Genomic DNA, 15,795 nt, shown 5'->3' on the forward strand with positions numbered 1-15,795 from the left:
CGCACATGCTCCTCGGCTTAGCGGACGATGTTGATCTCATCGGCATCGATCGTGGGGCGGTGGAGGAAGCTTATTCTCATCTGAAGAGAGACACAGTGTGGATAGGTTTGACGATTGATTCTATCAAGACGAAGTACGTGATAGCGGGTAGAGACAGAGGCAAGCCTAGTAGTGTTAGTGCTGAGGTAGTCATTGATGGGGATGTGTTTGAAGTTGTTGAAGAATTTGTTCACCTTGGAACATTTAAGACATGTGACAATGACGTTTCCCATGAAGTGAAAAGCCGTATTACAGCTGCAAATAGAGCCTTTAACGGATTGCGTAACTAGCATAGACCCCGTAACTTACAAACGCAAATGAAATTTGCTCTGTATATGAAGCTGATTCATCCGTTTGCCTTCTACGGTCACGAGGCGTAGACGTTAAAGGAAAATTCGGAATTTTTAAGCGCAAAGTGCTGTAGACAATTGTCGGTGGGAAACATGAAAATGGAGTGTAGCACAGACGCATGAATCACGAGTTGTACCAAGTTGTCGTGACCGCTGCGGCTATTCTTACAGCCACAACACCGACCGCAGAGAGGAAACTCTTTAAAACCTCACTGTGGTGGACTGCTGTGTACTGGAAATGCCATTGCTGTTGCCTTTTGGTGCGTCCGTTCGTATCCACTATCGTCTATCAACTGACTTGAATCCACGATGCGCAGATTTTTTTGTGTGTTCGCTTTTGTTGTTCATTCTAGCTTTCCACTGAGTCGGCCAATCAGAAGGCGCATATTTTTCGCTTCAATTATTCTCTTCTCTGTCTCTATTACTACACAAGTATACAAAGATGCGAATATTGTGAAACATATGGCATCCTTTAGTGAGCTGGACACGTAGTGCGAATTTCGGAAGAAAGAATAGCGAAAATAATATTCAGCAGGGAACCAGGTTAAAGTCGGCGACTTCGTGGGAGGCCGCGAACGCGTTGGTTGCACGCGGTTGAAGAAGATCTGCGATCCTTACACGTTCGGGGAAGCAGGAGGAACATTGCCCACCTACTATACGCTTGGCGTTGGAGCAAAGTTATTTTATAGCTAACAAGGTATCAAGGTAGGTACTACAAATCTGGTACAAGATCAACTTTTCCAAAGTTGAAAAGTCCAACTCATACCTAGAAGACATCTATGATCTGGAATGAACTAGATTCCTTTATGGAATTAGAGTACTCGATCGATCAATTTAGCCCCGTTTTTCAGTAATCAATCAATGTCATGGGAAGCAATGGGTTAAGAAAGGATTCTTGTTACTGCACAGTATGTAACTATAATGTTCAATTAATGCGCAACCGTCGAATGTGCGTTCATGTTGGTTCGCCAACCGCCAGAAAAGCTGCATGCCGCTTCCAACCAGTACACTGGTTTGGAAGCAACACAATGCATTCTACCAAACTACTTACTTCATCCTAATGTCTTGAGTCTAAAGTATCCCCCTAAGGCGAAAGGGACATTTTAGCATACCGTCTATTGTAGGTATACCGCCCAGTAGTAAAATGACGTAGAACGGGCGAATGTGCCGCATAACAGCATCCCAACGAGACACACTGGCGCCAACTGGCAGACGCTGTACCAACAACAACAGCATCATCATATCCCCATCAGCGTGCGTCTTCTTCTTTGGGCTTTGTGCAGCACGTGCAATATTTTTTTTTTCGGAGATGTGAAAACGTAGGTACAACTCTGTCGCCCCTGTCGAAATGACCGTCAAAGTGGAAATTGTGCTCACCAGTGGAACCGACGGATGCTTCCAGCCCGGACAGGAAGTGGTCGGCGAAGTGATTGTGGTTCTGACCAAAACCATCAAAGTTTCACGTAAGAATGCGATGGGATGCTGTGAAGTTGGTATTTGGTTGATGGGGCTTGGATTTTTTTTAGGGTTGAAGCTTACACTGAGTGGGATTGGTCGAACGGAGTGGAGTGAACCGATTAGTGGCCGTGGACGATTCCTGAATTTGGAGCAGTTTCTGTTCCAAGTGAACGATGAAGCATCGAGTGTGAACTACACTGGAAAAGAACGTTACTTGCATTCGGAGTTGATCCTCTGCCAAGTCAATGGTTGCTTTCTAATTGGCTGTATGGGAAGTTTACTGAATGTCGTCTTTCATTTCAGACTTCATGCCAGCAGGAGGATACACCTATGGATTCGCTTGTCCTCTCCCGGAGTCGATTCCATCGTCATACAACAGCACCAATGGTCACATTCGTTACTCACTGACGGCCACCTTAGAACGCCCTTGGAAATCATCGAAAGTGCATTCAATTAGTCTAGGAATCATTCGGCAACTCGACCTCAACAGTGAGATACTGCTGCCCATCAAGGCCGAGCACACGAAATCGCTTGGCTGTTGGCCGTGCCTTCCGTCAGGATCGCTAGTGCTCTCGGTTCAAATCCCAACCAACGGGTTCGTTCCCGGTCAAGTCATCCCCGTCCAAATACAGGTCAACAGTAAACGCCATGTGACCATCCGCAAAGTGACAACCGTGCTGATCCAGCAGACCACTTTCAGCGCTCGTTGGCCAAAAGCTCGGCAACGGATTGAAAGCGTCGTAGTCAGCAAAAATGTATCGCCCGGAATCAAACTGCCGGACGGGGGAGTCCTGGCCGAGGACAACCTTCAAGTGCCTTGGGTGCAACCCACCAGTCGCTGCTCGAAAGTGATTAAAATCTGCTACGAACTGAAGGTGGCACTGGAGATCGATTCGTATCTGATGCTGGATCGGCATGCCGTGCTTGCGGTTCCGATCCTGATCGGAACCATTCCCGAACGGGATTCGGAACTGTCCGATGGGGAATCGGTGCATGTGTGGATGAGGGATGATTGAGATGGAGTTTATGCTATTGGTCAATAAAGTTTACTTGCTCAAGTTTGGCGTTGTGGCACTACAATGAACCCATTTTTAACTTTTAAGCCCTTTCTATTCAACGACATGCATATAAGTGTCCCGGACATCCAGCAGCAATATTTGTAGGGTCTAGCTCGAATCCAAACTAAGATTCAATAAATCGGTCTTCCGGGTATTCCTGCAAGAGATCCTGGAAGAATTCTACCAGAAAATTTTCAAGAAATTCCTCGAAAATTCTTCCAGGAGTTCCTTCGAGTATTCTACCAGAAATTCCTACAAGAATCCCTCCAGGAATTTCTCCAAGAATTCCTTCAAGAATTCCAGCAGGAATTTCTTCAAGAATTTCTCCAGATATCACTCTAAAAATTCTGCCAAGAATTCCTCAAAGTATCACTCTAGGTATTCCTCCAACAATTTCTCCAGGTATTCCTCATAGACTTCTGCTTATAAATTCTCCAAACATTCCTCCAGAAATTCCTCCGAGAGTTTATCCAGGAATTCCTCCAAGAATTCCTCTATGGTTTTTTTCCAAGAAGCTCTCAAGGAATTCCTCTAGAAAATCCTCTGAGAATTTCTCCCGAAACCTCCGGGAAATCAGTCGAGCACTTGACACTGAAGAAGTCCGTAAGTCACAGACGAAATAGGCCTATCTGTCCGAAGATAAGCACAGTAGTAGAATTAAAAGGAATTTGCTCGTCCTTTCTAGTTTTCTTTAAAAGAGTTATTCATTTTTTATTTTCTTTTGCAAAAGTGAAGTATTAGTGAAATGTTTTTAAATTAAACTAGAGTCTGAAGTAACAAGTTCTACTAAAAGCTCTAAAGTAATAGTAAAGCTCCGGGAAATCGTCCAAAAATTACTCCAGGTGTTCATCCGAGATTATTTTCAGGCATTTTATCAGAAATTCCTCCAGGAATTCGTGAATATTTTTTTCATAGATTTCCAACATAAATTACTTAAGGATATTCTCCAGGAACTTCTTCAGGAATTCTTCGCAGAATTATTCCACGGATTTTTTTGGAAAGTTTTTCAAAAATTCCTCCACAAATTCTTCTATGAACACTCCTAGACTCATTTAGGAAACCTTTGGTAATTCCTCAAAAAAAAAACTCCTGACATAGCTCTAAGTGTTCGTCCGAAAGTTTCTTCAGGGATTTCCTCAGAAATACCTCCAAAAACTGTTGAGGAATTACGCCAAAAATTCCTCCCGAAATTCATCAAGAAACTCCTTCAGGAATTACTCTAGGAATTCCTCCAGGAACTCTTTCAGGTATTCCTTAATACATTATTCTTGGAATTCAACCAAAAAGTCCTCCAAGAATTCCCCAAGGAATATTCAAAATCCAGGAATTCCTCCAAGACATCTACCTCTAATTATTTCAAGAATCCCTCCAGGAATTCTTCTAAAAAAGAATTTCACCAGGGGTCCCTTTAAGACTACTGCCTAGAATCCCTTCAGGTGTTTCGCCAGGAATACATATATCCAAGGATTTTTTAACACCAGGGATTCCTCCGAGACTTCTTTCAGGTAATTCTCCAGGTACTGCTCCGAGACTTCCCAAGCAACCAAAAGTTCGGATAAAATAGCATGTTTGGGCTTAATCAGCTATTCGAAGGTATATGAATAGCATTCTATTCAGCTCACTTTTTAAGTAATTAACCGAACTTCAGTTCACAAAAAGTACACTTGTGTAGCTGAAAGGAACGCTATTCAGCTTAAAAATAAACTTTGAAAAAATGAAAAAAAATGTTTAGTCCTCAAAAGTAATTTATTATTAAGAACCATTAGTTCATGTGGAATCCAAATTGACTAATACCTTGAAATAATGTTTGATGTTTTTTACTTACTGAGATTTGAACTCGGGATCTCCTCGTTGAAAGTCGGTGCCCAACCACTACTCCATGTATGTGTTGTTATGCACTGTGGGATTTTACTCAATGTGCTGATATCATATAGTAGAGCTCAATCAGGTTCACGTGTGAACTTTCTCTGAACTTGGAATAGTTTTTGAAGTCGAAAGTTCGAAAGAAGTTCACGTGGAACTTCTTGTGAACTTACGCAGTTTGACATTTTCAGTTTGTTGTGGTTCGCAAAGCAGAGCAATAAATTAAGGCCAGTTAATCGATTTCAAGAAAAGATTATAAGTTTTCAGCTTGGTTTTCAGTGAATACGATTGCGTCGATTACCGGTGCGCTGCAGTACCAAGTGAGACGGGTGTGAAAACATCCAGCAAAGCTGGAAAATTTTTGTGCGCAGCCGAAAAACCCCCGGCGGCATCCTGGGGGGAACAGTTTTCCGCTGCGGGGGCAGCCTTTGATCCACACAATACGGATCCTTTGCGTTGATTACAAGTAAGTACGTTCAAATATTATAGTGGAACAAAGTGTACTTGTGGAATTAACACAAGCTGTGGCTGCTGAGCTCGATTTCCGAGTGATTTAATTGAATGAGAACTTCTCCCCGGCCCCGCTGTCGCCGAAGTTCAAGTGAAGTTCACTTTTGGTACGGTTAATATTTATCCGAACTTTCAGTAGTAAGTTCAAAACAAGTTCGAAACAAGTTCGGAACGGATGATTTCAAGTTGTTGGGATATGTTCAAATAAACTATATTTGAATTTTAAAGGCACGCAAAAGTTCAACATGAGTTCGGTTAATATTTGATTGAACTCTGTTTTATTACCCGTTGCAAGAAAATAGAGAGCGAAAATGGTGCAAAATCGCTAATAGACCTCCGCTTGTACGTTTAATCGTTCTGGTGTCTTTTACAATAAGTGCGCGAATGGGCCAAAGAATACTGCGCCGACAACACCAACATGATTTACCGTACTGGCGGAGGTATACGAGCACTTGCGCTCAAAAATTTTCGCGCAACGCATAATAAAGTTCAACATAAGTTCTTTTTGAACCTTTTTTCGACTTTAATGTCGTTTTGAAGAGAAGTCAAAAGCTTGTACATGTACTTCCAAGTTCATAAACAATACAAGAGTAACTTTTTGGAGAATTAAGTTCAACGAAACCTGGAATTGAACCGAACTTGAACTTCTGAGTTCGTTCTTCAAGGGGAATCCGAACTTTTGGTTGCTTGGGTTCTTTCTAGAATTCCTCCAAGAATCCCACCAGGAACTTCTCCAAGAATTTCTCCAAAAATTTCTCCAGCAAATTTCTCCAGATACCCCTCCAAAACTTCTGCTCAGAATTTCTCCAAGAATCCGTCCAGGAATACCTCCAGAATATATTCCAGTAATTCGTCCAGCAAGTACTCCAGTAGTTCCTTCAGGAATTCCTCCAGGAATTAATCTACGAATTCCTCCTGGAATTACTACAGGAGTTCCTCTAGCAATTAATCCAGGAAATACTCTAGGAATTCCTACAAGAAATATTCCGGGAATTCCTCCAGAAAACACTCCAAAGTTTTCTCCAGGAATACCTCTAAGATTTATTCCAGTAAGTACTCCAGGAATTCCTACAAGGAATATTCCAGGAATTTCCCCTAAAATTACTCCAGAAAATAAAAATTACAAAAAATATAACTTCGAAAATTCCTCCGGGACTTCTTCAAGTAAATCCTTCAGAAATTCCTTCAAAAATTCCCACAGGATGTTCTTTTAAAATTCCTTCACACTACATGATTTCTTCCAGAGAATACTCCAGGAATTACTGCAGGATTTATACAGAAATTTATTCCAGAAATTTTTTGGACAAATTCCTGGAAGAATCCTTGTAGGATTTTTTTTGAGGAATTCCAGAAAGAATTTTTCAAGGAATTCCTGAAGAAATTCCTAGAGAAAGTCTTGAGGGAATTCTTAAAAGAAGTCTTGAAGGTATTCTTGAAGTAATTCATGGAAGGGAATTCTGACAGGAATTCTGGATTGTTGGAGGAACTCCTGGAGGAGTTCTTGGATGATTTCCTGATGCAATCCCTGGGGAAATTCCTGTAGGCATTTCTGGAGGAATTTAGCAAGGAATTCCTGACAGAGTTCCTGGAGTAATTCCTGAAGGAGTTCCTTGACTAATTTTGGGAGGAATTTTGACGTAATTCATTAAGAACTTCTGCAGGAATTTCTGAGGATATCTCTGATGGAATTCTCGTACGAATTCCTAGAGTAATCTCAGGAATATTTTCTTGTGGAATTACTAAAGGTTTGCTGAAGAATCCTGGAGGTATTCATGGAGGAATTTCTGGAGGATTTTCTGAAGTAATTTCTTCACGAATTCCTGGTGGAGTTTCTGAAGAAATGCCTGAAAGTAATCTCGGATGAATCTCTGGAGTAATTATTGAAAGAATTTCTGGACGATTACCTGCGGATTACTGGAGAAATTTTTTGAGGAATTCCTGGAGAAACTCTTGGAGGAATTCCTGGAGGAATGTTTGGAGAATTTCTTGGACGGAGTCTATGAGGAATTTCTGGAGAAATTGTTGGAAGAATACCTAGAGGAATTCTTTCAGGAATCCTTCGCAGAATTTTTAGAGAATTCCAATTCTTGATTACTTGAGGAAATCTTGTAGGAATTTCTGGTAGAATACTCGGAGGAACTCCTTGGACTGGGGTATTTGTTAGACGGAAAAGCTGGGAGATCTGGGAGATTCCATATTTCATTTGATACTGTTTCCCTTTTTATTGGTATACTTTATTTTCAGCCTTGAAGATTCGTTTTTGATGAACCCCTGACCACTACCCTCTCCCTCTACAAGGATTTCTGGATTTCTATAGATTCGTCTCACGATTTGCCTCCTTCAAGATTGCGGGTCTGCAATAGCTACTGCCGTGTGAGCCTTTATTTTTAAGTTATTATTATAGAGTTATATGAAAGAAAAAAGAGGTTTTGTGCCTCTTTGGGAAAGATTTCGTTTTTGTAATGTCAAAATCACTCAAAGGGGTTTTTCCATCTTTCAAAATTTTAAGTTGTTAAAATAAACAAAAACAATTATAACAATGTATATTAAGTTGGCTTGAACCCGGAAAAGTTGATTCGGGACCTAAAAGTGGCCATAAAAGTAACTTACCGTCACCTGATGGCCATCAGCAATCGATTAAGCATGATTTTTTTCCCTTTGGGATACAAACTTTAAAGAAAAACCCGTATCGATCCACCTAGCGCGTGATGGCGCCTTTCTCGTGCCTTCGAGACCTCATTCCAACAGAAGATTCGCACTTTCATACGTTTAACAAAAATCTATTATATGGCATCAGAAATCATATCGTTTATATGGTTTTTGAAGTTTGAGCCTTAAATTCTTTACAAAAGCCGCAAACTTAAATTTTGAACCACCATTTTGGATTTAAGTCCGCCATCTCGGAAATTCTGGTCGCCATTTTAGGATCAAGTCTTCTTCCCCATACCCATATTGCATGGTTTTAGATGATGATGATGATGATGATGGTTTCCATTCATTGTAGCACGGTACTAAGCCCGATAGCAATGGGCTGTCCATCCAATGTGATTTGATCAAGCAAAACATTATAATTATACAACCAAGATCATACAATTATATATAGTGCAAGCCATCGCACTGGAGAATGCCCCAATGAATGTGAAAAAGAAGAATCTGTCATTCTCCACATAAAAGTTATAAAAAGAAGTTGGCATCTCCACTCTTCTCAACCATTATGTTTCGACTGACAGCTCTTATTTCCCTCCACTCCAAAAAAAATAGTTGTTTTATACCAAATGCTTTATAATATCAAAAAAAAAGCATCATATCATAATTTTCCTTCATAACTTACCTATTTTTCTCGTTCATGAATGGAAACATTCAATAAGTATACAAAAACTAAGACCCATCTTTTTTACAAAAAAAGCAAGCACAACAACATAAGCAGGAACGAAGTCACCGGAAATAATATATGAAATGCCAACAGAGTTCCTTTCTATACAACTAATTTTTTTCATTGATTTGCAAATTAAGCCAATTAGAAATCTTGTTTAAGCAAGTTTTTTGTTTTGGAAACGTAAAAGATACTTTTTGACCTTTCGACTTTTTGCCCATTACTCATCAAGATTATATGTATTAGTAGTCTAATCTGCAAAAGTTTTGATTCGAAGTCCTGTCATTCTGAGCTGATCGGGAACTCATAATCACATGATCTGTGTAACACTTTCATTCATACCCATATTGCATGGTTTTAGAGACTAAAACTCAATTAAACAGTCGCCATCTTGAAGTTTGAGCCACCATCTTGGATTTTAGACCGCAATCTTCTGTTATGGTCGCCATTTTTGTAGTCCCGACAACTTCCCCATACCAAATATACCCATATTGCGTGGTTTTAGAGCCTAAAGCTAAGTTTCCTGTTCCGAAGTAGAGAGCTCAAATAAAATTCCTCCTTTTTCCGCAAGTAATTTTGACAACTGAACTTTATGGCGGGAAATGTCACTTTTCCTTGAGTAATAATAAAACGGACATTTATTCCGCTCGGAAAAGTAATAGCTCCATTTGATTTGCACGGTAGGCGTTACGAGCGTTACAGTTCTTTTCCTTACTTGCCAGCTGCAAATCATTACTTAACCATTACTTGTCCTATCTTTTTGCACAGTACGTACGAAGTGGAAACTGGCCTTAAACACCATTAAATAGCCACCATCTTGGATTTAAGACCACCATATTGTATATTCTGGTCGCCATTCTTGAACGCCAGACATCTTCTCTGTATCAAATATACCCCACATTGCACTGTTTTACACACCAAATTTTCAATCTTTGTTCCAGCAATCTTTTTTGCTGGACATTAACCAGCAATGCATTGTTTTGCTGATACTCAGCATGTTCTTCGACGAATTGCTGCAATTCAGCTTAATTATTTGCTGATATTGTTTCAGCAACACATTTTTTTGCTGCAAATCAGCAATTCGTTTGACAATCGGCAACTAATCTGACATTTCGCCGAAAATCAGCAAAAATAATTACTGATCGTTTTTCAGTAAACTATTTTTTACTGAACACCAGCAAACTTTCTAGCTGTCACTTGAAAACGTCAAAGTAATGCATTTCCCGCTTCTTGTACCAGTCGCGCGTTTCATGTGGTGTTATTTGTGCAAGTTTTATCCGAAATACTAGAATTGGACAACATAATCACAAATTTTACAGTTTTCGATTAGCCACTGCTGAAATAAGAGTTGGTAGATATGTTTTTTTCTTCAAGGCGTAACAGTTTTTTGACATATTTATTTTGATTTCAGGATAAAGCCGCAAACTTGGGGAGCGCGCCTAAAAACATCCAGCACTTGCTACTCAAATGAAGATATTTTCGTCTGTGCTTGCTGTTTCATAATGTATATGCAACATTTGATTGATATTTAATAACAAACGAACAATTTGATAAACAAATTGAAGGATGCAAACGCTTATTTTATTATAATCTTTTAGAATAAAAATAAACGTCCATAACATCAACAACCAAAACTATTGCTGGAAAAACCAGCAATCTCTTCAGTAGCTATTTACTGATCATCCAGTAAATCATCACTTATTTTACTGGCTGTTCAGCAAAAAAGCTGTCAAAAAATTCACATCCCAATTACTGAATAATCAGCAAATTTAGCCATGCCTTACTGGTTATTCAGCAGCAGAACTGTCACTCGATGCAAATTCGCTTTGCTGGATCTTCCAGCAATTTTTGTATTGCTGGAAGAATTGCTGGACTTGCAGCACAAAAAAAATCAGCAAAAATTTGCTGATTTCCAGCGATAAAAATTTGGTGTGTAGAGCCTAAAGCTCTATTTAACAGCCGCCATCTTGAATTTTGAGCCACCAACCTGGATTTTAGACCCCCATCTTATATATTCTGGTCACCATTTCTGGACAGACATCTTCCCCATACTAAATTTACCCATATTGCATGGTTTTAGAACCTAAAGCTCTATTTATTAGCCGCAGTGAAGAGAATTGTCAGACAAAAGAGGCACAAAACAAGCAACAAAGAAGGTGCGACGGTTTTTCTTTATCCCTACTGGTAACAGATAATGACATGATCTCGAAATTTTTTGCTGCAGACAAAACGGAAGCTGAATTTGTTGCGTACTTTTCAACTCGTGAATAATCAATTATTGCTAACCCAAAGTCGAAACTGTTTGATGATAGAGCTTCACCAGAGTTGCAGTGTTTACCGACTCGAAGTTACCGTTCGAAAATCGCAATGCAAGGCTTAAAAATCTCTAAACTCGTGGTGTACGATGTTAATCCCATTACAGCTTCCGCTCGATAACTGGGCTTTGACGACAGTTCAGTTAGCGAGCGCCGCTCGATAACTGGACTGAGTTCCCGGAGCCGGAGGCTATTGTTATATTTTGTTTTGTTTACTGAGTTGCAGAATGTGAGGTTAAATTTCGTTTATTTTTGACATACGACTGCTTTTTAACTGGACTTTGGCCCAGTTATCGGGCGCCCAGTTAAAAAGCAGTCCAGTTAAACAGCAGTCAGTTATCGAGCGGATGCTGTATTTTCAAGTTGGGACAAACTTATGTCGCATGGATTTGTTTGTCGCAACAAATACAGGTTGCGACATTGTCATTATTGTTGCGCGATGGTTGAATTTTGATTCACTGATTAGCCGCCATCTTGGATTTTGGACTGCCATCTTGTATATTCTGGTCACCATTTTTGGATTCCAGACATCTTCTCCATACCGAATATACTAAATATACCCAAATGGCATGGTTTAAGAGCCTAAAAATCTATTAAACAGTCGCCATCTTGAATTTAGAGCCACCATCTTGATTATTAGGCTGACATCTTCAATTTTGGACCGACATCGTGGAATTTCTGGTCTCCAGTATTGATTTCCGTACAAAATTCGTCAACCATGCTAAAGGTTACAAAAATCGCCGCAAGTTTGATGTTCAGTTTTATTTACAGCCAGCTCTACCGGTGCTGGTCCGGTAGCCGAATTGTTCTTCATCACCGTTAAATTTTCACTTCGCCAGATTCACGTATTGAACTGACCATTAATTCACACCCCACAAAAGCTCTATGGCACTTCAAAGTTGAATTTCACTGCTGCAGAATGCAACAAAAACTGCTCAATTATTGAAATAAATAGTTAGCTTTTTCCCGTCGGTAAATTGTAAACAAACAATTGTCTTCGTTCCGGGCAGGCAAATATGCGCGTAGATTTTCTGCGAACGAAAACCTGTGTTTCACAACCAAAGAGAAAGATTTCTTCTTTGCACCATAGACTAATTTGGGTGTGACGGAAATTAGATTCATTTTGTGCCCGAAATAGACGTGGACTAGATGGAAATAAAGTTCAAGGGAGAATTATTCAATCTCGTTATTTAGGGAAAAAGTTGTTTTATAATTTATGAATTTGTTATTGAAACCAAAGTGGCCAAGACGTATCGGGCGAGCTGCAAGTATAAACCAACATTAATCCTAGATCAGGATTTTTTTTATATTGAAAAACATAATCCGTTCAGGTGTTATGAGATTATGTTTATTTAATAACTGAAATATGTTTTGTAATAAACGTCAGAAAGTTCTGATTTGAGAATGACACGTTTGCTTTATAAGGTAAAATATTCTTCAGCATCTGTAATGGAGTTATTTAGATTTAAAATACACCGGATACCGTGGAACATACGTCTGCGACCCGATGGCATGTGGATCTTCGTTTACGTTTACCGGCACTCCATGGACTGCTTCATGGTAACTAGGAGGATCTGCAACTAAAAGAACGCAAGATAATTACGATAGCAAAATTCGTGAGCATTCGCCTACTCAGCACTTACGCCAGTCAGTGCTAGCCAACAAAGGAGCCGTCGGTGGTTGACAATCGTCAAATGAACCGTAGTTGGCGGATGGCGATGAACTCGACGTCGTAGTTGCCAAGGGAACCGTCCCGATAGTTATAGGAATCTGAAGTTTCGGATCGATGCGACAGCTTTCCACATTTATGATTATGTTCAGCTCGTAGTTCATGTTCAGAATGGAGCATTCGCCAGTGGGTGCAACAGATGGAATATCCAGCTGTAGTACCGTTCGCCAGTACACATCATTAGTGACTGTCGTAGACGCGTGTGCCAATGTTCTGCTTACTGTGTTACACTTCTGGTACGGTGTTTCGCTGATGTAGTATTCTGTCCGATCTAGACTGCATTTGACGCCGCGTAGTGTTATACTGCTAGCATTATTCAGTGTAACCGTGACTGGAATTTTCTGACCGGGAACATATCCCGATGCCGGTATTTCTACGGTAATCTGCAGTGGACGTGATCTGCAGGGCCAGCAGCAAAATCTTTCTACCACTTCCAAACGCTTCGGTTGCCCCAGAACAGGATCCCGGTTGAGATCCAGTGGTTTTAACACGGTAAATGCCACCTTACAAGTCTGGTTGAACTTCCACGGTCGATCAAGAGTGGCACATACGATGTAGCGAATCTTTCCGTATTTCCCCTCGAACGAAGTAGGCAAATCCGATGGAAGCGCACACGAAAACTTGTACCGGTGAATGCCTGCCGGTATCTCGATCGCGCCTTCTACGATGTAGGCGTATCATGTAACATTAATTCAATGCACGGTGTTTCATTTATCGATATTTTGATGAAATTACGATAAATGAAAGAAACGTGTCTGCCAACTTTATTTACCTTTACGTGGAGCAATCAAAGTAGTGTGTTTTCGCAACAGTTTTTCAACTCCGCTGAATGATTCGCTTTTCTCGTCATCTCGTTCACTCCAATCTACTTCAGCATAACCAGAGACGATCAAGTTGAAACCTACGCAATGCATATAACAATCAATTTGTCAAATCTCTTACGGACAAATTCACTCATATGTCTTTCCATGTCCACACTTACCATTGACAGGCTCGGGTTTGTCCAGTCGGAGTTCTACTTTTCCGGACAATGTTTGTCCTGCGTGGTAAATCCCTTGGGGATTGTCGTCGAATTCAATTACGCAGTTCGGTGCCATAGTAACCGGTGCGCGCGGTGGTGATTCACTTCGCTTGTTTGCAGTGAGCTTTGTTTGAAAATACTGACGACGACGGCGACGGATGATAAATTTGGAAAACAGTTCTTGCTCGCGAGAGATCTCACGTTGCACTGAACGACGTTTGTGAGCGTTGCGATCATATGCTGCACTTTGGTGAATCGTGCTTGACAGGGAGGAATTGGGGCATAGTGGACAGTTATTCAACACTAGGAATCATGAGGGATAATAAAAATAAGATTTGATGAATACATATGCTCCTATTCTGGAAATTACCTCAGCAAATAAATAAGGGACTAGAGATATGAATTACGAGGAACAACGGTGTAGGGAAATTTCAATCATAGTAGGCATCTAGTCAGTATTGAAATGTAAACATCAGTTGTTGGTTATTTAGCTCTGGAGTTGAATAAACGTGTTTTGAAGGAAAACGTGTTAGTGCTTTGAATTGGCAAGAAGTCTAAGAATATCGCGATCTTTACAAATACTACCTAATTGTTCGATTCTAGCTTCATTTTATGCAATCTGATGGAATAACGATGAAACATTAATCGAAAAAGACATTTGTCATGAGAAATTAAGCGTGCGAATGGATCACACGCTGATCAGAAATTGTAGGAATTATCTGATCTAGAATAAGAATTTCGGAATCCAAACAATAACAGTTTTGAAATATTTGCATTAATTTGATAGTATAAGGGGGCGCAAAACGAGCAACTTATGAAAAAAATAATGAAAATGATAAACATCTCAACCAAATAAAATTCAACATGTATTGATTTACTTTGGTTTAGCGGTGATTGTGCCTTTCTCGTGCCTTAAAATATCCTTTTTAAAATACTCAAGGCATTTGGGATTTTCAGGCCATCATTTTTGAACACCAAATATCTTTCCAAACTACTCAAGAGATCCATATTGCATGATTTCAGAGCATAAACTCTAGAAAACAAACGCCATCTTAATCATTGAAACACCATCTTGGATGTCCTGGTACTCATTTTTACACTCCGGACGTACAGGGGATAGACAAAATGATCGGGACAGGCAAAATTTTCACTTTACTAAAAATGTCCAATTAGCTGTAACTTTTCGAAAAGTGCATCAAATATTGTTAGTGCAGTTGAAAATCGGAATTTTTGACACGCGAAAATTGATTTTTCTCCTAAATCCTGTGTCGGACGTACGTCGGGCACAGTGCGCTGGATAGAGGACCAGGTCCGCTGTCCAGCGCACTACGTCCGACGTTAGGTTGCACGTATGGATTTTGAGAAAATTCGATTGTCGGGTGTGGGGAAACTTCGGGTTTCAACCGCGACGACAATATTCTCAAATTTTCACGGTTCATCAACTAGTTGTGTATCAGCAGACAAAATTTGGAAAAGATCGGACTATTCTGCACGAAGTTATAAAGATTCTAGAAAAAGGCATCATTATCCGATAGCTAACTTTGAGCTGTTATATCTCCGGATTCAATGAACCGAATGCAATGAAATTTAGTCCATTTAAGGCTTCTATAATAAGTTCTGAAGAACGTTTGACTCAACTTGAAATTATTACCAGTATTGGGCGATTTTACTGGGGGAAACATGGGGGAAAAACTGGCGTCACAAATTGAATTGAATTTGTTCCTGACATTTATGTCTTAGTATTAAGTCTATGTTATTACCAAGAGGAATAGTTATAGCGATTTCATTATTTTTATGATGTTTTAGTAAATTGGTCTATTTTTAATATGCATCTCCTTACTTTTTCTATGAATTGCCGGCTATATTGTTATTTTCTTTCAAAACGTATCTATATTCAAGACAATTACAGGGAATTTAGATGAACTATGATTAGCATCTTGAATTTTGAAACGATGTTGAAATTTAAGAAAATTTGGTGTTTTTTTAGATAAATTAATCGTTATAATTTTCTTGCGTGTTAAGTATTTTAAGTTAAGTCAAATTTTTTTCAAAGCTCATTATATAAGTCATAAATGGTGA

The 15,795-nt window shown here is 39.7% G+C and overlaps 2 protein-coding genes across 2 annotated transcripts; one reads left to right on the top strand and one right to left on the bottom strand.

Moving 5' to 3' along the window:
• The first annotated feature begins 1,393 nt into the window (after positions 1–1,393).
• Positions 1,394–2,912, top strand: LOC115258104 (arrestin domain-containing protein 2-like). The gene is made up of 3 exons (XM_029858124.2): positions 1,394–1,852; positions 1,916–2,095; positions 2,151–2,912. The coding sequence occupies exons 1-3, from the start codon at positions 1,738–1,740 to the stop codon at positions 2,861–2,863; spliced, it is 1,008 nt and encodes a 335-aa protein (XP_029713984.1). The 5' UTR covers positions 1,394–1,737; the 3' UTR covers positions 2,864–2,912.
• Positions 2,913–12,292: 9,380 nt separating this feature from the next.
• On the bottom strand, positions 12,293–13,990 carry LOC109426333 (arrestin domain-containing protein 2). Its single transcript, XM_019701790.3, has 4 exons — positions 13,678–13,990; positions 13,468–13,596; positions 12,610–13,356; positions 12,293–12,546 (listed from the first exon to the last, which is right to left on the bottom strand). The coding sequence occupies exons 1-4, from the start codon at positions 13,790–13,792 to the stop codon at positions 12,422–12,424; spliced, it is 1,116 nt and encodes a 371-aa protein (XP_019557335.2). The 5' UTR covers positions 13,793–13,990; the 3' UTR covers positions 12,293–12,421.
• Between the last annotated feature and the right edge of the window lie 1,805 nt (positions 13,991–15,795).

Source organism: Aedes albopictus, chromosome 3, assembly GCF_035046485.1.
Source record: "Aedes albopictus strain Foshan chromosome 3, AalbF5, whole genome shotgun sequence".
NCBI classification, from domain to species: domain Eukaryota; kingdom Metazoa; phylum Arthropoda; class Insecta; order Diptera; family Culicidae; genus Aedes; species Aedes albopictus.

What these genes read in the sequence shown, in the direction of transcription:
- LOC115258104 (XM_029858124.2), top strand. Translation starts at nt 1,738, where the DNA reads ATGACCGTCAAAGTGGAAATTGTGCTCACCAGTGGAACCGACGGATGC. An exon ending in CAAAACCATCAAAGTTTCAC is followed by an intron (nt 1,853 to 1,915) that starts GTAAGAATGCGA and finishes GATTTTTTTTAG; the next exon opens with GGTTGAAGCTTACACTGAGT. An exon ending in GATCCTCTGCCAAGTCAATG is followed by an intron (nt 2,096 to 2,150) that starts GTTGCTTTCTAA and finishes CTTTCATTTCAG; the next exon opens with ACTTCATGCCAGCAGGAGGA.
- LOC109426333 (XM_019701790.3), bottom strand. Translation starts at nt 13,792, where the DNA reads ATGGCACCGAACTGCGTAATTGAATTCGACGACAATCCCCAAGGGATT. An exon ending in CAAACCCGAGCCTGTCAATG is followed by an intron (nt 13,597 to 13,677) that starts GTAAGTGTGGAC and finishes TGCATTGCGTAG; the next exon opens with GTTTCAACTTGATCGTCTCT. An exon ending in TTTGATTGCTCCACGTAAAG is followed by an intron (nt 13,357 to 13,467) that starts GTAAATAAAGTT and finishes CCTACATCGTAG; the next exon opens with AAGGCGCGATCGAGATACCG.